The 21,075-nt window shown below is 47.9% G+C and overlaps 1 protein-coding gene across 1 annotated transcript in view; it reads left to right on the top strand.

Annotated features, from left to right (window-relative positions):
* Positions 1 to 21,075, top strand: part of DPP10 (dipeptidyl peptidase like 10) — a 260,103-nt gene that overhangs the window by 47,197 nt on the left and 191,831 nt on the right. Inside the window, exon 2 of the mRNA XM_083154339.1 lies at positions 20,019 to 20,133. Coding sequence (XP_083010465.1) covers positions 20,019 to 20,133 — 115 coding nt within the window. The remainder of the gene's footprint in view (positions 1 to 20,018; positions 20,134 to 21,075) is intronic.

The raw sequence follows: 21,075 nt of genomic DNA, 5'->3' as shown, positions 1-21,075 counted from the left end.
ACGGCCGTTAATACGAATTAATACGACATTGGAGGGTTACAGCTGCTTTTTAAATTCCCCTCTGGAACATGACTTTGCATATGACGTATGCAGTCGTATTCATTCGTAGCAAGAATATGAATACAATTTTTTGTATTCGTATTCTTAGTAAATTTCCCCCATAATCTTTATTACCTGAGTGCTGCCACCCTCAGGATATAGTCAGTGACATTCGCCACTTCTGGGAGAGTTCTATTCATATAACACTTTGTGCTGTGCCAAAAATATATAGTACAGAAGAGCAAAAATAAATTGCACCCCAATCAGTTACAGTGCAGGAACAGTCAGGTTATTTGTACATCTTACAGCAATGTTTCGCTTCATTTGGATCCTTTCTTCGAGCTATATGGCTTCAAAAATTATCTAAATGTTACGAAAAATGTTGTCTGGAGTTCCGTTATTCTTGTTCTGCTACATATCTATGTATCATCTATTCAATGTATCTATCTTTTTGTCTGTCTCATATCTATCTATCTATCTATCTATCTATCTATCTATCTATCTATCTCTCTATCTATCTATCTTTATGTATGTCTGTCTCCATCTATCTATTTATCTATCCCCTTGATGAAGTCAGACAGGACGAAACGCGTTGGGTGTTCCTAGCCTCCAAAATCTTCTTTTTAAGATAAGCACTTATTCACTTTATTCATGTCCAACTTTCATTATATATTTGTTTTTTAAGAAAAATATTTTACATATATTTCTTTTACTGTAGTGTTATAAATAAATTATTTTATATTTATATACCCTCTTCTCTCTAAAAAATTCTTTTTCACTGACCATATATCTCCAATTCCAGATTACTACAAAACAATAGTCGCCGCCTCTTTATCCATTGTACACATTTCTATTTTGAGTAATATACCAATATATTTAAATACTTTTATAGACTGGCTGACACCTTTTGTGAGGAAATATTGTTTTTTAAAATAATTGTCCAATCAGAACACACAAGTGGCGCCCCTCATCCAATTTTTCACTATCTATCTATCTATCTATCTATCTATCTAAATATCTATCTATCTTTATGTATGTCTGTCGCCTATCTATCTATCTATCTATCTATCTATCTATCTATCTATCTATCTATCTCATATCTAATTAGCTATTATCTATCTACCTATATCATGTCTATCTATCTATCTATCTATCTATCTATCTATCTATCTACAATATCTATCTATCTATCTATCTATCTATCTATCTATCTATCTATCTATCTATCACCATGCACAGTCCTTCCTAGTTAACCTTTAAGGTCCCACAAGTTTTCCTCCGATTCTAGCACACCCCCCCCCCCCCCAATTAGTAGTGCCCGGTACATTGATTGTTAGCACAGTTGGTGAGATCTAGCCCTGAGGGGCACTTCCTCCCACAGGTAAGCAATGACCCTTAGAGTTTGTCAGTCAGTTTATGACTTTCCCTATTTCCGGCGTCTCCCAGGTGCCTCCGTACCCCCCGGCCTGCATCTAGTAGGATTCCCAGCAGCTTGGTAAAGGTCTCTGTCTAATACAAAGTACAACACTCTAATGAGAGATATCTGCTTTGCGCCTCTTGCCCTCTGCAACGCATTTCCTACAAACAAGCCCTCCGCCTCCGGTGACCCGGCCTTTGAAGGTTAGATTCAAACGAAGGCTGTGTTTTATTTTTTGTATTTTTTTTTTGTATAGAGTTTTGATGCTGCTGAAGCGTTTACTGATCGGCCTCCTTTGTGTGTTCTTAGTGCTACCAATTATCCGAAAGGGATAGAGAGAGCTGTGAGGTGTCAGATGGTTATTATATTTGTTCACCAGAGAAAGGGTCAGAGATTATCTCCTGGCATTCCACCGCTTGGAGCCTTTGTTCTGGCTTACTTTGAAACTTCCATTCTTTGACTTCCATCTCGCTGTCACTTGGAGACAATGGGAAAATGATTGCGCGGCCACCTTGGAAACTTACCGTTTCAGAGCCTCAGATTGCATGAAGCTCATAATTACTTTGAAGTAATGACGGGGAAGACGAATCGATGCTGAGACAGAGGTATTTGTTCTCCGCGATTCGCTATAAGTCCTGCTGGTCTCTTGAGGCTGCCTGCCGGCCTCATGCTGAGATCACAGCGGTGGAGGGGCCCGATGGGAAGAAGAATGGAGGAGGACGCAGCAAGAGGCCTAAATCTCATTTATTTCAGAGCGGCTTGGTGTTGGAAGCGGAAGTGTGGCTCCTGCACCAACGTGTGCCGCCTAATGCTGGCTAATGGCTATTGAATAAAGGAGAGAGCAGTTATTTTCAAATAGAGGCGATCCACAGGGATCTGATGGTAATTGGAGGGATGGGGTCTGACCGGATGCTGAGGAGAATGTGAATTCACCTGGGATCTATCTATTGTCAGTGAGATACCACTGGGATGAAACTGCTCTTCATTTTATAAACCTGGGTAAAGAAAGAAGCTTCCATTTGACTGAGTTATGCTGTGGGAAACTTATTCTCTTCAGTAGTGCCACCCCCCCCCCCCCCCCCCACCACCACCTCCACCACCTGTATAATGTCATCCCAATCGGTTTTACTGCATACACAGACACTAAAAGTTTGCATCTGTGTCCTCGCACACCTGGCCGCACAGATGTACAGAAGCGAAGGTGTTTGGAGGCCAGATGCCCCCTCCCCAAATTCAACTTAAGGACAGTGTGTGCCGGATGCATGTTGTCAAAAATGTAGAGGTGTGACTACAGAATAGTAGCAGTTCATATTACACCCTACAGTAGTGTTCATTATACACATCATACCATACAAAAGTTACTTTATTCACATTATACCACACAACAGTATCCGTTATTTACACTACACCACAAAGTAGTATCTGTTTTTCACATTTCACCACACAGTAGTATCCATTATTTACATTACACCACAGATCTCAGTATTCACATTATACCACACAGTAGTGTTATTCACATACAGAACACAAACGTGCCACATACACACCTTATGTCCACACAGCAGTAGTGCCCCTTATACATGTTATGTCCACACAGTGTTGCTTACACACATTATGCCCATAGTATGGTAGTGCCCCTTACACATATTATGTCGAGAGTAGGAGTGACCCTCAAACATGTTATGCCCACAGTGTAGTGCCTGTACAGATCAAAGGGGTCATGGCCTGCCTGTGGTTCCTGGGGAACCCTGTTGGCTGCAGAGGTCACCCGATCCTCCTCCTGCTTTACTTTGCATGCCAGATCTACTGCTCATCCAGTCGGGAGCTGATTACTGGTACTTTCTCTCTCTCCAATGCTTAGTACATTAACCCATTAGTCACATCTGAATTTCTCTTTCTCTTGGCGAGATGCACTAATCCTCAAAAAGTTATAAAATGTAGAGTGATAAACCACCAACCAATTGGCTCCTACCTGTCATTTTTTAAACACAGCCTGTGACTTGGCAGGTAGGAGCTGATTGGCTGACTGTTTACCACTCACCATATTATCACTTTTCAAGCTTAGTACATCTGTCTCTCTGTCTTACTTCTGTGCTGCGTACCACATGGTATTAACAAACATAATGTTTTTCAGGACTGTGCCAAAATCATGTTTAAATACTAAAATTATTTTTTAAATAATGGCATTAATAATAATTATATATTGTCTCCTTTAGCCTATTAACACAAATGGAATCTGAGCTTTTCTGAGCACCTGTTAGACATCTTCCCCCTTTCTGGCATTTTCTGCCCCCCACAGGCTGGGTTAATGAGGGGCGCTCAGCAATCCGTTCCATGAATGTACAACAGAAGCGCTGAAATCCATCATGGTAACAGGCTTCCTACACTGATAAAGGGTAGCAAAATGAAGATATAGGAAGGGCTGAATCCTCTGGCGACTTCGTACTGAGAAATGACTTATCGCGGCCTTCATACGTGTAATTGCTCCCAATCACTGCATAGAAATATTCACCGAGCGAGTCCACCGTTTCCAGAGCAAAGTCAGATCCAATTCTTACCTCCGATGAAGCATAAATTATTTCCAGTACCCTGTGATGTATTAACCATAGGTGTGGGGTGCACAGTGTACACTAGCCCCGAAGCCATGGGTGTCCAGCACTGCCCAGACTGCTCCCAACATCTGTCATCTATATTTCGCATCTGTGCGGCCTTTGGAAAATTAGGGGATAGGAGATATAAAATTATATATACACATATCTGCTCAAAAACACCCAGGAGTTATTTTCATTGTTTTGTGAATTGATCGTATGTGTATTTTATTAGGTTGCTAAATGAAGATATTTTTAACTTCATAATTTAGCGATTTACTCAACAGATGAAGAAAAATATGCACCTAACTATATTTGAATGATGTGTGTGTGTGTGTTTTAACTAATCGTCTTTAGACTTTGCACACTACCTTATCATCTTAAGGGACAATCTAATTCGAAGATGGGTTCAATCGGACGAGCCCTTAAGGGTGCTGTCATTAGGGCCCGTGCTATTTCTGTTGTTTTCATGCATTGTGATATGTCGTTCTGAATACAACACAATAAACATACTCCTTTAAGTGGACTCTTAAAGGCTTATTAGGGTCCATTAAATGAAAAACATTTTCACTTTACAAAACTTTTGTCAAACTGTAATGAATAACCGGCTCATCGGTAGAGTGGTTTGTGAATCGAGCACTGTAGATATCATTGTGAAATCCATGTGAGATCGATCCCCAGTCAGTTATCTTTTCTCTACATTGCTTATTCATTGAGTGCTTTCGGGATCTTCTGTACCTGCTGCAGCAGCTCCTGTCCTGCTGTGGTTGGGAAGGGAAGGTGGATAGTTGGAGACCTGCTCTGGCTGCTGCAGCAGCTCCTGCCCTGCTGTGGTTGGGAAGGTGGATATTTGGATACCTGTTCTGGCTTCTAAAGCAGCTTCTACTCTGCTGTGGTTGGGAAGGGAATGTGGCTAGTTGGTGGCCTGCTCTGGCTGCTGCAGCAGCTTCTGTCCTGCTGTGGTTGGGAAGGAAGGAGGATAGTTGGAGACCTGCTCTGGCTGCAGCAGCGGCTTCTGCCCTACTGTGGTTGGGTAGGTGGATAGTTGGAGACCTGCTCTGGCTGCAGCAGCGGCTTCTGCCCTGCTGTGGTTGGGTAGGTGGATAGTTGGAGACTTGCTCTGACTGCTGCAACAGTTTCTACTCTGCTGTGGTTGGAAAGGGTAGGTGGATAGTTGGAGACCTGCTCTGGCTGCAGCAGCGGCTTCTGCCCTGCTGTGGTTTGGTAGGTGGATAGTTGGAGACTTGCTCTGACTGCTGCAGCAGCTTCTACTCTGCTGTGGTTGGGAAGGGAAGATGAATAGTTGGAGTCCTGCTCTGGCTGCTGCAGCAGCTTCTGCCCTGCTATGATTGGGAAGGTGGATAGCTGGAGATCTGCTCTGGCTGCTGCAGCAGCTTCTGCCCTGCTATGATTGGGAAGGTGGATAGTTGGAGATCTGCTCTGGCTGCTGCTGCAGCTTCTGCTCTGCTGTGGTTGGGAAGGTGGATAGTTGGAGCCCTGCTCTGGCTGCTGCAGCAGCTCCTGCCTTGCTGTGGTTGAGTAGGGTAGGTGGATAGTTGGAGACTTGCTTTGCCTGCAGCAGCTTCTGCCCTGCTGTGGTTGGCAAGGGTAGGTGGACAGACTTGGGAGGATATTTAGGTTGACACGCAGCGCTGCGACGTTCCAAAGGGGAGAGAAAATCATTTGATGCTTGCTGACCATCAAAGAATTTCTCTCCCCTTCGGGCACATGCAAGGGGATGTATTTGTGTACTTACCTTTGCATGGTACTGAGGGGATTCGGCGGTGGTGGTGGTGGTGGGGGAGGGGGGGGAGATTCGGTCAGGTGGTATGCGGTGTTAATACGCTTGCTAAGCAGCAAAAGACTGCTGCTTAGTGAGTGTTACTGAATCACCCCCTTTCTGTGTGCCTCAAATACAAAAATTCATCTCTACTTTCTTCATCATATGCACAGGATTTCCCTTTACTCATATACAAAGCCGGTCATACAGCTGAGCCAGCAGCAGCGTAGCACCAGTGAAGAGAACAGAGACAGTGGGGGCAATGGTAGGGACTGAGTAACAAAAATGTCCGCCTTCCCTGGAGAGGGCTGCTGTGCATGCATGGCTGCACAAATTCCTCCTCCAATGGGAGTTCTTATAATGTGTGGCATTTATGTAAGGGGAATTTCTGTGTGGCATTATGTGTATACGGACATTACTAATGTGCGCAATAATGTGTAATGGGAGTTACTGCATGGCGATATATGTCAAAGGGCATTACTAATGTGCGGTATAATGTGTTGGGCATTATGTGCATAAGGGTCACCATTACTGTGTGGCGTTATGTGTATAAGGACATTACTAATGTACGCAATAATGTGTAATCTCTTATATATTTAGCCAGATCTGTCACTCATCCCCTGTGTATATAACGTTACCGCCCAGCGGCATACACAAATCCACCCCACTAGGGAAAAGTGTTCTATGTGTATAACGTTCTACACACCCCACCCCCTTGACATCACCTCCCCCCGCCCAGCCAGGGCTACAGTACACGGCCACCATCCACCATTACTCCACAGCCACCATCCACCGTTACTCCCACACCCCCCCCCCCTGCCAGCAAACACCCCCCCCCCGGACACCCGCGACCCCCTTCCCGCGATTCGCGTCACCCCCGCGACCCCCCCTCCCCCCAATCGCGGGACCCGCGTGACCCCCCCTCCCACGATTCTCTGGACCCCCGCGACCCCCCCTCCCGACATTCGTGGCACCCCTGCGATCCCCCCTCCTCCCGCGATTCGCGGGACCCCCATGACTCGCGGCACCCCGCGAACTCCCCCCATTCGCGGGACCCCCGCAACCCCCCTCCCCCCATTCGCGGGACCCCCCACGACTCCCCTCCCCCATTCGCGGGACCCCTTCGCCCCCCCCTTCCAGCGATTCAAGGCCCCCGCGCCCCTCCCGCAATTTGCAAACCCCCGCCCCCTCTCGCTAATCGCAGATCCCCGCACCCCCCCTCCCGCAATTTGCAGACCCCCCTGACCCCTTTCCGGTAATTCCCCCCAGCAGACCCCGTGACCCTGCTCCTGCATTTCACATACCCCTGTGAGAATGGGGGATCCTGGACCGCCACAAGCAGGTGCCGCCCCTAGGTGGGAAATCCGGCCCTGGCTGCTGCGCTGCAGCTTCCCCCACTGCCAGAAGTGTCCGCACGGTCTTCTGCACCAGCGCCACAACTTTTATCAATGTCTTGCCCACATACCACTATTATACAGCCTCCTGCTCTCATACACCCCCTTACTCCCTCCCAGTGGGAGGAGACGCTCACCCACTGCCGGGAGCTGCATACGGTCCCCCACCCTCCTCCAGTTCTAGGGATGCCCATCGACCATCAATGATTTCAAATCATCGATTGTTTTGGCCGATGTTGAATACTTTTGCCGTCGATGTGGGAGGACCAGATGGTTTCCCTACATCAATGGCAAAGGGGAACCAAGTTCTTGAGTACCCCTCATGCCCACACACCTCTATCACTGCCCTGCCTCCTGTTCTCCTGCCCCTTAACTTCCACCAGTGGGGACCCGCTCACCCTGTGTTGCCCACATTCCCCTATAATGCTTTACCACCCAGTCTCCTGCTCTCATGCACCCTAACTCCCACCCAGTAGGAGGAGACACTGACTCAGGGCTACCGTCCTGTACTCCTGTGCTGCCACGCTGGACCCTCACCCACTGGCAGAAGCTGCACAGTGTCCCCCACCCTCCTCTTTAGTCCCCCTTATGCCCACACACCCCTATCACTACCCAGCCTCCTGTTTTCCTATGTCGTGACCTCTGCCAGTGGGGAGCCGCTGACTCAAAAACACCTACTATACTATTGCACACACACCCACAAATGTCACTGTACCATCCACACTATCAATGTACATCTTACTCTGTAACCGCTTTTTAATTAAACAAAACAATACACAATATATTTAACACATTTCACCTATAACTCAAGTTGCAATACAGGCATCTTTCATACAATTCTAACCATATTTCTCACAATACAAACGTTCACAAATTAAGGGGGCGCAGCCCCTTACGCCGGTGTGAAGAGCGCCCGTAGGGCGCGATGAATCACCTAGTATTAGTATATGTGGCATACCACAATCTGACCCTACATTGCTGTGAGGCATGTTACAGTCAGATCGTGTGTAATGTAATACATGTACAGGGGCGGATCCAGGATAAAATGACAGGGGGGGCACCATGATAAAAGAGGGTTTAGGTGGGGGAGGGCCAGTGTTAGTGGTGCCAGTGTACATGCTAAGTGAGCGGCAGAGAGAGGGTGGCAATGGGATTAAAAATAGGCCCACCATGGCAACAAAAGTGAAGGACGTAGTTGTGCGCGCGCCGAAGGCACGCTCTGGAAAAGGGGGTGTGGCCACTCAACAGGGGGCATGTCCTTGAGTGTAGTGTACAACACCATATACAACTTCTACACATTATGCTACAAAATACTAGACCCCATTATACTTGCCCCTTACACATGATGCCAAATGAAATGAGCCAAAATTCAAACAATGCCACATGGATTGTGTCAAAATTCACATAATGCCACACGGATTGAGCCAAAATTTACATAATAACACACGGATTGAGCCAAAATTCACAAAATGCTAAATGGATTGAGCCAAAATTCACATAATGCCACATGGATTGTGTCAAAATTCACATAATGCCACACGGATTGAGCCAAATTCATAAAATGCCATCTGGATTGAGCCAAAATTCACATAATGCCACATGGATTGAGCCAAAATTCACATAATGCCACACGTATTGAGCCAAAATTCACATAATGCCACACGGATTGAGCCAGTATTCACATAATGCCACACAGATTAAGACAAAATTCACAATACGCTTCATAAACAGGGACATTGTCCACCAAAGGCGCGCATTAAACATTTACACCATAATGTCCATTGCACGTTAAGTTACACGGCATGATGTCCATTATGTATTATGCCAAACACCATAATACCTATTAAAAATGATGCTACATACAGTAAGTGCTGCTTATCTACATGCTCATTGCCAAGGGTTCCATGCTCATTGCCAGAGGTTCCATGCTCATTGCCATGTGGGATTACATGCTCATTGCCAATGGGGAATACATGGCCCCTTTTACACCAGCCTAGTCCCTGCATTTTCTGGTGTGAGGGGGAGAGAAAACCACCCCTCCACCCCTTTAACCAATTATCTCATTTAACCGGCTATATCTTCGGAACTAACTGACCCATTTACATGAGACCAGTATCATATTGAAGAACTTTTGAGTGGGCTTTGAATGATTTTGGTCCAGTGAAACTGGAACGTTTGGTTCCAGAGTAATCTGCCCTCAAAGAACATGAACAGCCATGAAATTACATTTCAAAAATAAAAAAATTGATTTACATGCTATATCTCTGGAACCGATTGACCGATATGGACCATCCTGGTAACATATTGAAGGCCCAGCGATTTGGAATTGAAGGACATCAACCACAAGCTTTTCTGATGCTAGGGGGGGAACTGGCAGCCGTCGGAACCGGGTGGGGGTCTGAATTGACGGGTCCCATATTATCCAATGGGGAAAAAATGTTACAGCTTTGCCAGGCGATATCTCCGGTTCCCGGTGGGCTAGAGACATGGGGCTGGGCTCGTTGGAAAGCTCTGGTCCTCATCTACAAAATGAATGACAGGGGGGCACGTGCCCGGGTGCCCCCCCCCTGAATCCGCCACTGTACATGTATCATATTTACCCTTGTAGTACATCCCTTGGTAACACGCGTCTCCCAGCTGCTCTCTTTCCTATCATAATCAGATAACATACTCTGAGCTCAGCGTACGCATTATTCAGACGAGTGGCATCTATATCTGCTGGTATACAACAGTCTTACAAGAAAATTTGATTTTGGAGATTTACAAAAGGGTGAAAGCTTCAAAGGAAATGTTAAAAGTAGGAAATGTTTAGTAGATATGAAGTAAATTGTGGCACAGTTTCCATAAATTCAATTTCGCGCTGGAACAGACTGTATCACAGGAGCAAGGCGCTGGTAATGAAACATCTCAGCTCCCATTGTGGGACTGTCACATGTGTCCTGAGAGTGAGGGGACACCAGGACTGTCTGTATTACCTGTGTCCTGAGAGTGAGAGGATGCCGGGACTGTCTGTATTACACGTGTCCTGAGAGTGAGGGGACACCGGGACTGTCTGTATTACATGTGTCCTGAGAGTGAGGGGACACCGGGACTGTCTGTATTACATGTGTCCTGAGAGTGAGGGGACGCCGGGACTGTCTGTATTACACGTGTCCTGAGAGTGAGGGGACACCGGGACTGTCTATATTACATGTTTTCTGAGAGTGAGGGGACGCCGGGACTGTCTGTATTACACGTGTCCTGAGAGTGAGGGGATACCGGGACTGTCTGTATTACACATGTCCTGAGAGTGAGAGGACACCGGGACTGTCTGTATTACACGTGTCCTGAGAGTGAGGGGACGCTGGGACTGTCTGGAACTACACGTGTCCTGAGAGTGAGGGGACGCCGGGACTGTCTGTATTACATGTGTCCTGAGAGTGAGGGGACACCGGGACTGTCTGTATTACACGTGTCCTGAGAGTGAGGGGATGCCGGGACTGTCTGTATTACATGTATCCTGAGAGTGAGGGGACTCTGGGACTGTCTGTATTACACGTATCCTGAGAGTGAGGGGACTCTGGGACTGTCTGTATTACACGTGTCCTGAGAGTGAGGGGACACCGGAACGGGACTGTCTGTATTACACATGTCCTGAGAGTGAGGGGACACCGGGACTGTCTATATACACGTGTCCTGAGAGTGAGGGGACACCGGGACGGGACTGTCTGTATTACATGTGTCCTGAGAGTGAGGGGACGCTGGGACTGTCTATATACACGTGTCCTGAGAGTGAGAGGATGCCGGGACTGTCTGTATTACATGTGTCCTGAGAGTGAGAGGACACCGGGACTGTCTGTATTACATGTGTCCTGAGTGTGAGGGGACACCGGGACTGTCTGTATTACAGGTGTCCTGAGAGTGAGGGGACGCCGGGACTGTCTGTATTACACATGTCCTGAGAGTGAGAGGACACCGGGACTGTCTGTATTACACGTGTCCTGAGAGTGTGGAGACACCGGGACTGTCTGTATTACACGTGTCCTGAGAGTGAGGGGATACCGGGACTGTCTGTATTACACGTGTCCTGAGAGTGTGAGGACATCGGGACTGTCTGTATTACACGTATCCTGAGAGTGAGGGGACACCGGGACTGTCTGTATTACATGTGTCCTGAGAGTGAGGGGACACCGGGACGGGACTGTCTGTATTACATGTGTCCTGAGAGTGAGGGGACACCGGGACTGTCTGTATTACACGTGTCCTGAGAGTGAGAGGACACCGGGACTGTCTGTATTACATGTGTCCTGAGAGTGAGGGGATACCGGGACTGTCTGTATTACACGTGTCCTGAGAGTGTGAGGACATCGGGACTGTCTGTATTACACGTATCCTGAGAGTGAGGGGACACCGGGACTGTCTGTATTACATGTGTCCTGAGAGTGAGGGGACACCGGGACAGGACTGTCTGTATTACATGTGTCCTGAGAGTGAGGGGACACCGGGACTGTCTGTATTACACGTGTCCTGAGAGTGAGGGGACGCCGGGACTGTCTGTATTACATGTGTCCTGAGAGTGAGGGGACACCGGGACGGGACTGTCTGTAATACATGTGTCCTGAGAGTGAGGGGACACCGGGACTGTCTGTATTACACGTGTCCTGAGAGTGAGGGGACACCGGGACTGTCTGTATTACACGTGTCCTGAGAGTGAGGGGATACCACTCCTGCTCCACCAGTAACAATGTATCTTTCGAGCAGGGGGTGGGGCCCTCAGGCGCTATGGATTTTCCCTGTACCCCTGTGAGCCAGTCCTTCCCTGGCGGACAGTGCGACTGTCTATATAATATGTGACACTTGAGTGTTTGACATTTCACTAACGTCCTTGATGGGATACTGGGAATGGTCTTAAGACATTGGGTATTAGAGGGTATCCGCAGGAGACAGGCACATCTATAACTTTGAAGCTGGGTGTGCTGGCTCCTCCCCTCTGATTCCCCACCCAGGAACCAGTTTAGAAAAATGTGCCCTCAGGAGAGGATGCACACTGCTGGAGCTCCAGAGAGTTTGTCTTCAGTTTATTTTCTTTTATTATTTTGGGGTTACTGTGTTGGACTTCACAGTATCCCTGCTTCGAGGGAGTCAGTTGAGGAGGGTTCAGCTGCAGGCCTCTTAAGGTACCGAGCTGTCCCTGCTGCAGGACCACTGTCCTGAGAGGGTGTTTGTACTCACGGGCATTGCGCTGCAGTGATACTCACCCCCAGCATGCCGCACACTCCTGACACAGTCCGAAGACGTCTGTGGTGAGTAGAAACCGGGGTCCCCACAGTGGGGTACCCCGGCTCATTGTGCGGCAAGATGGCGGCGGCGGCAGACGCGGTACCCTGCACAGGGGCTGCGCAGACCCCCTGTCACAAACTGGCTGCGGGTGACAGTCCCTGGGCTACCAGGGCAGATCCCACTATAAAATGCTGTTCAGTGTGAAGGCGCCATTAAAACTGACAGCCAGCGCCAGTATAAAGATCAGTGAAGCCCCTGCGCCATCACAGGGGGGCGGGGCTTCAGCGGAGCGAGGCCAGAGCTCTGAGCGCGCATACACTACTTCCTGCTTCTCCCTGGGCGCCATTACTGTCTCCAGATACACTCCTCAGCGGTGAGGTGTTGGACAGAGGAAATCTGCAGAAAACAGCAAGTGTATTTAGCGCTAAGATCGCTTAATTGATCACACTGTTCTGTGTTTATGCGTGTTACCAACTCCTAAATAGGAGTTAAGGTTGTACAGGGTGTGCTGGTCTCCTCAGTGTAATTCTGAGCGCTCCCCCACGTGCTTGTTAAGCTACACACTTCCAGTGATAGAGCTCACACATATATAGCTGCTATACACTGCACACTGAATATACATATATTTATTTCATTGTGATTGTGGTGTGTTTGTGGAAGAAAGGTTACTTATTCCTTCAACATGGTGAGGAAGTTAACCTGTCTCATTTGCAGCAGCAAGTTTGTGCCTAAATCCACCTCACAGATTACTTGTGAGGAATGCATGTCCACTCACACGAGTGGGACAGGGGGTTCATCCCAGATTACTCCTCAATCAGACTCACAGGAGCCTGAATGGGCGGCAGGCATTAAAACCATGCTGCAGGCAGTGTCAACACAATTGGCTGCAAATACAATGCAGACCAAACAGGTGCAGCAGGACTTAACAGTTTTAGCCGCACGGGTGGATAATATAAGCACCACCACGGGCCAGTCACGGAAGCGTGCTGCGACCGCCATGTTGCCTGATTCAGATGATGATCTGCAGGCGGGTGACGACACAGATGATAATGTGGACGACGGGGCTCTGATCCCTGATTCACAGTCATCTCTTAGAGGCCCAGAACCTCTTATTACAGCAATAAGAGAAGTGTTAGACCTTCCTTTAGCAGACATGCAGGAAGGTGACCCGTTCTTTGGGTCCCAAAGGAAACAGCAAATTGTTTATCCTGAACAAGTTGACCTTGATGAGACGTTTAAGGAGGCTTGGAAACAACCTGAAAAGCGTTTCCAACTGTCTAAAAGGTTTAAGTCCAATTTTCCCTTTGATCCCGCCACTAGAGCGGTGTGGGAAGAGCCTCCGGTTGTGGATGCATCAGTGTCCAGACTGTCCAAGAAGGTGGTTCTCCCCGTCCCAGGGGCAGCAACACTCAAGGATAGTACAGACAAAATACTGGATACTACCCTTAAGTCCATGTACACTGCGAGTGGGGCGTCTCAGAGACCTGTCCTCGCCAGTTGTTGGATGGCTAAGTCCATTTATACATGGGCTTCTCAAATCCAGGAAGGCATGCTGGCCGATATGTCAATGGCGCAGGTCGGAGAGAGACTTCGCCATATCCAGGATACTGCAAAGATCCTGTGTGACACGCAGAAGGAGCTTGGAGCTATAAATGCTCGCTCTTCCGCAATGGCGGTTTCAGGCCGCAGGGCCCTCTGGTTAAGACAGTGGGTAGCTGATCCAGAGTCTAAACGTAGCGTGGAAAGTTTGCCTTTTAAGGGAGAAAAGTTATTTGGTAGTGAACTTGACGACCTTATATCCAAGGCTACAGCCGGCAAGTCGACTTTTCTGCCGACGGCTTCCACTCACGCTAAACGTCCCTTTCAGGGCCATACGTCCCAGTCCTTTCAGGCTTCTCAGTCCTTTCGGCCTTCCAGGCCCAGGCAGAGGGCGAGAGGCTCCAGCTCGGCCACCAGAGGGGGCCGTGGCAGGTTCAGGAAGCCCGCCAGCACAGGATCTCAGGATCGTGCCGCTAATGCCTCCGCCTCTAAGCCGGCAGCATGACTCGGGTTCTGACCCTGGAGTCACTTGCGAGGTGGGGGGTCGCCTGTCAGCTTTCAGCCAAGTATGGTCAGTCTCTCACCTGGATTCCTGGGTGAGAGATCTTATTACCAACGGCTACAGGTTGGAATTCGAAAAACCTCCCCCTCACAGGTTCTTCAAATCAGATCTGCCGGCTCTACATGCAGACCGAGTGAACCTGCAGCAGGCAATACAACGCCTGCTGACGTCACAGGTTATCACACCTGTCCCATTGCAGGAACAAGGAAGGGGTTACTACTCCAATCTGTTCCTCGTGCCGAAGCCGGACGGCTCGGTGCGCCCCATTTTAAATTTAAAGTCACTAAACCCTTTTTTAAGGGTTTACAAATTCAAGATGGAGTCCCTCCGGGCAGTAATAGCAACCCTGGAGGAGGGAGAGTTCTTAGCATCGCTGGATGTAAAGGACGCCTACCTCCACATACCAATTTGGGGTCCACATCAGGCTTTCCTGAGGTTTGCGCTGAAAGATCTGCACTTTCAATTCAGAGCGCTGCCATTCGGCCTGTCATCAGCGCCGCGTGTGTTCACGAAGGTGATGGCAGAAATGATGGTACTGCTCAGGAGGTCGGGTGTCAACATTATCCCTTACCTGGACGACTTGCTGATCAAAGCAAGGTCGGAACAGGTCCTGCTGCAGGATATAGCAAAGACCAGGCAGATTTTATCCGAGCATGGGTGGATCCTAAATATCCCCAAGTCCTCCCTGACGCCGTCGCGTCGTATCCTCTTTCTAGGAATGTTCCTGGATACAGAGTTGAAAAGGATTTTCCTCCCTCGGGAGAAGATGGAAGCCATACAATCCCTGGTGATGGTGATTTTGGCAAAGCCTCAGGTGTCGGTTCACCAATGCATCCAGCTATTGGGCAGGATGGTGGCCACATTCGAGGCCATTCAGTTCGGACGCTTTCACACCAGGGTGTTCCAACTGGATCTGTTGGCAAAATGGTCGGGCTCTCATCTCCTGATGTACAAGAGGATTTCTCTGTCGCATCAGTCCCGGCAGTCCCTTCTATGGTGGACTCAGGAGTCGAACCTGCTTGCAGGTCGGAGATTTGGCATCCAGGATTGGGTGCGACTCACGACAGATGCGAGTCTGCAGGGATGGGGTGCTGTGACCATGGACAGAACCTTTCAAGGTCAGTGGACTCGGTGGGAAGCGAGACTCCACATCAATATCCTGGAGCTGAGAGCTGTATACTATGCAGTGTTACAAGCCCAGGATCTCCTCCAAGGTCGGGCGCTCCAGATACAGTCCGACAATGCCACAACTGTGGCCTACATAAATCGCCAGGGAGGCACAAAAAGCAGGACTTGCATGAAGGAAGTTTCCAAGATCCTGACCTGGGCGGAAACGTACGTGGTGGCTCTGTCGGCCATCTTTATCCCGGGTGTGGACAATTGGGAGGCGGACTTCCTAAGTCGTCACGCCCTCCACCCCGGGGAATGGAGCCTGAATTCACAGGTGTTTGCAGCAATTGTGGACCGTTGGGGCCAGCCATCGATAGATCTGATGGCATCCCGGTTAAACCACAAAGTCCCCATGTACTGCACAAGGACCAGGGATCCCAGCGCAGTGGCAATAGACGCCCTGACAATTCCATGGGTGTTTCCCTTGGTGTATCTGTTTCCACCCATACCGCTTCTGACAAGAGTTCTAAAAAGGGTTCGAAGTCAGGGAGTGGAAGCCATTCTGGTGGCTCCGGACTGGCCAAGAAGGGCTTGGTTCTCGGATCTACAGAGCCTGCTGATCGAGGATCCTTGGCCCCTGCCTCTAAGGAGAGATCTACTCACACAAGGCCCTTGCGTCTTCCAAGATTTAGGGCGGCTACGTTTGTCGGCATGGAGGCTGAGCGGAAAATCTTAGCTCAGAAGGGTCTGCATTCATCAGTTATCACCACGATGATTCAGGCCAGAAAGCCGGTAACAAACACCCACTACTACAAGATCTGGAGGAAGTACGTGGGTTGGTGCGAGGAGCAGAAGGTCCCCCCGGCGAAGTTTAACCTGAACAGGTTATTGTGCTTCTTACAAGCGGGATTGGATTTGGGTCTCCGTCTGGGCTCACTAAAAGTCCAGATCTCGGCCCTGTCCATATTCTTCCAAAAGAAATTGGCTACCATCCCGGAAGTACAAACATTCCTTCAGGGAGTGCTTCACATCCAGCCTCCTTTTGTACCTCCTACACCTCCTTGGAGTTTGGAGGTTGTTCTTAATTTTCTTCAATCCTCCTGGTTTGAACCATTGGAGTCGATAGAATTGCGGTATATCACCTGGAAGGCGGTGGTCCTTTTGGCCCTTGCCTCGGCTAGAAGAGTGTCCGAATTGGGAGCGCTCTCCTGTAAGAGCCCCTATCTAATTTTTCACTCAGACAGAGCGGAGTTGAGAACTAACCCGCGATTTCTTCCTAAGGTGCTCTCTTCCTTTCACCTTAATCAGCCAATTGTAGTCCCGTCTGCATCTAGTTCACCGGATATTCCGGTATCCCTGGATGTTGTGCGTGTCTTGCGTGTGTATGTCCAGAGGACGTCAAGAATCAGGAAGACAGATTGTCTATTCATTCTCTATGACGCACAAAAGAAAGGACACCCTGCATCAAAGCAATCCATTGCTAGATGGATTAGGACCACAATCCAACAAGCCTATGTGACGGCAGGCATGCCGACACCTCCGGTTTTAAAGGCTCATTCCACCAGATCGGTGGGCGCATCCTGGGCGGCTGCTCGGGGTGTGTCAGCTCTGCAGCTCTGTAGAGCTGCTACATGGTCAGGGCAACACACCTTTGTAAAATTTTACAAGTTTGATGCCTTAGCCAAAGAAGATACCCAGTTTGGGCAGGCGGTACTGCAGCAGTCTCCGCACGTACCCTCCCGTTCTGGAAGCTTTGGGATATCCCCAATGTCTTAAGACCATTCCCAGTATCCCATCAAGGACGTTAGTGAAAATAGGAATTTAATACCTACCGGTAATTCCTTTTCACGTAGTCCTTATGGGATACTGGGCGCCCGCCCTGTGCGGGGGTCTGGCTGCAGCTTTATTCTGCTTATAAAGTTCAGAAGTTAACCTATGGTCTTCTGGTTCTAAGGTCTAGTTCAGTGACCTTGTTAAGGAAAATCCATCCAGTTGGTGGTATTATAGTTGTTTTTTTATTTTGTATGAATGCGGGTGTGCTGGCATAAATCTCACCACACTATTCACACTTATGTTTACATAGGTGACATACTAGTTATTCCTCTCATATGTACATTCTCCTTCGGGCACAGTTTTTCATTAACTGGTTCCTGGGTGGGGAATCAGAGGGGAGGAGCCAGCACACCCAGCTTCAAAGTTATAGATGTGCCTGTCTCCTGCGGATACCCTCTAATACCCAATGTCTTAAGACCATTCCCAGTATCCCATAAGGACTACGTGAAAAGGAATTACCGGTAGGTATTAAATTCCTATTTTTTCTTTTTAAGTGCCTGAATTTCCACTTAAGAACAGCGATTGTGAATACGTTTTCTGCCGTGTGCTGAATGCACCCCATTAAAAGTATAACATGAAGCCAGATTTACATCAGCTCTAAGTAAGGAAAAGAAATCGAGTTCTTTTGTGGTGGTAAAAAGCTTCCTGAATGCAGCTCTTTAAATAATTCTATATAATAAAAATCCATTTGAATCCACTCGAGTGACAGCTGATGCCCTCCTGTGTTACGGGTGCGATTCGTTTGCCAGTTTGCCCAACTCTCGTCAGAAAGTACAAACATTGTACCTCGTCATTATCTCCCCTGGCTTCTGGGCAGCTTCCATATGAAAAACTACATCTGTTAATCTTAGCAGCGACGTGAGCAAGCAGCAGCCAGAGGCCAATTCCATTTCAGGTCACGTCTCGTGCGGAATCAGATCATTTTAAAATGCATGAATAACCGGCTGTAAATTAATGACTGGCTGAATTAGTGTGATCCATTTATTGATTAACTGTTATTTTATTCCTCTCGTGCTCCAAGGGCCTGAAACACTTTGCAAATCATTGCCGGCCACCCAGGAGTGAAGGGGTTACTGGAACGTTAAATTAAATTACGATTAAATATATATGGGATGACGTATAGACAAGGACGGGGAAAGTTTCTTTTATAATGGGGCAGGAGTAGGTGAAAACTAGTTGTATGTTGGTTTTGGCACTGAACACGCTTGACTGCGATGTGTGTCACAGGACACGTGTGTATCTTTGTATAAAGTCCAGGTGTAAACAACCTTCTAGCGTTCATACCATTGTATTTGTTTATGCTCTATATGTTTGTCACCTGCCTTTTTATGGTTTAGTAATGATAACAAAAGGCCTTTCAGATGAGGGAGAAGTGCACTACTGTGCAGACTCCAATCTTCCTGATCTCTAGGGAGGCTACATGCCCTATTCCAAGATGGCCACTGAGATTTCTCTGGTACATGTGCGTGATTCACTTTGGGAATGTGCACAGTGACTTGCTGGGAGACAGAAATTTCCTACTTACAGTAACTTCTATGAGATACTGTCACAGCGCAGCCGAACCTGGCTCTCACTTACCCAATCCAGCAGTACTGGGGCCCAATGGGTGGCAGGCCCAGAGTCCCTCTGTTGTGCTCTGTTTAAGGGCTTCCACTCCTCTGACGGCTGCACTAAACAGGCGGTTGCAGCTCCCATAGGAACATGTGCACTGCTCTTTGCAAGATTAAAAGTTCCAGCTGTGCCTAAAAGGGAGGTCCTGATTGGTGCAGGGAGGTTTACCCATACAAGGAAGTTGATGGGAGCTCTCTGGTGTCAGAGTAGAGGCTCATTCTTGCTCCAGTGTACCTGACCTTGTGCCATTAACTACCACTGACTTTTACCTTGGTACTGCATTGGGTGACTCCTGGTTTGACTTCAGCGTTTTTTTCTTGCTGTCAGCACCTGTACAAGGGTACTTGGGCAGAGGACCGCGACATGCTTGTCCCTTGCAGTGTCCCTGGTGGCAAACATTCATTACCCATCTGTGACTTGTGAGAGATTCCTGGTAAATACCTGATTTACCATCGGGCAGCTTACAACACCCATTGCAGGTCCCTAGAAATCTCCACGCAACAATGGTGATCGGGGGCTCCCCCTACCACCACCCTCTCCCCCCCCCAGCCTGATTGTCTGGGATATGTCTCCGTTATGACAATCGGAGAGGTGGGTATTGTGATATAATCAGAGGAAGAGTACACTCCGGTTCCTGGTCTTACAGGCTGATTCGTATAATCAAGTTTGTATTTTTTTGACCCAGAGAAGCACTTATTTAATATTTAGATAGTAAGCTCTTTGTAACAGTACTTTTTTTTGTTGTTGTTTTTTGTGTTATTGCTATGAATGGTGGTAATAATATAGAAACATGTATAGTACATCCAAGACATATATTGTATAGACATCCTGTACCTGCATCTGTGCATACATGCCGACTAATACTCCATGTTTGTTCTTTGCCTAGGAGGTTGTAAGTAATGGCCCACCGCAGAGGAACTGGAAAGGAATCGCCATTGCATTGCTGGTTATTTTGGTGGTCTGCTCGCTAATCACAATGTCCGTAATCCTGCTGACTCCAGGTGAGTTTGATCCTGAGTTACTTCTAATTACTAAATAAGCACAGTATGATATTAATCATGGTTATTGGTATTATAATCAGTATAAAGGGCATGCAACATGTGAAGTGCATGCAAATAGCGCAATGAGGTTATGTGTCTGTCATGACGGTGACTGCAAACTATTCTGTCATGACAGTGACTTCACTGTAATGTGTCGTAATCTGATCTGCTCATTGTAATGTGGAGGGCACTATAAGGGTTACATAATAAGAACTGGGACCTTGTAATGTGGTACAGTATGAACAGGGGCACTGTCATGTGGCATAGTAGGAACAGGGGCACTTTAATGTGGCATAGTATTAACATGGGCACTGTAATGTGGCATAGTAAGAACAGGGGGCACTGTAATGTGGCACAGTATGAATAGGAGGCACTGTAATGTGGCACAGTATAAACAGAGGCACTGTAATGCGGCACAGTATGAACAGGGGGCACTGTAATGTGGCAGAGTATGAACAGGGGACACTATAATGTTGCACAGTATTAATAGCTGTCACTTTAATATGGCACAGTATGAACAGGGGGCATTGTAATGTGGCCCAGTATGAATAGGAGACACTGTAATGTGGCACAGTATGAACAGAGGCACTGTAATGTGGCAGAGTATGAACAGGGCACACTATAATGTTGCACAGTATTAATAGCTGTCACTGTAATATGGCACAGTATGAACAGGGGGCATTGTAATGTGGCACAGTATGAATAGGAGGCACTGTAATGTGGCACAGTATGAACAGAGGCACTGTAATGTGGCAGAGTATGAACAGGGGACACTATAATGTTGCACAGTATTAATAGCTGTCACTGTAATATGGCACAGTATGAACAGGGGGCATTGTAATGTGGCACAGTATGAATAGGAGGCACTGTGATGTGGGACAGTATGAACAGGGGACACTGTGG

Source organism: Crinia signifera, chromosome 7 (assembly GCF_055691185.1).
Source record: "Crinia signifera chromosome 7, ASM5569118v1, whole genome shotgun sequence".
Lineage (NCBI taxonomy): Eukaryota > Metazoa > Chordata > Amphibia > Anura > Myobatrachidae > Crinia > Crinia signifera.
Note: the sequence above shows the minus strand (reverse complement) of the source record. Positions and strands in the feature narration are given on the sequence as shown.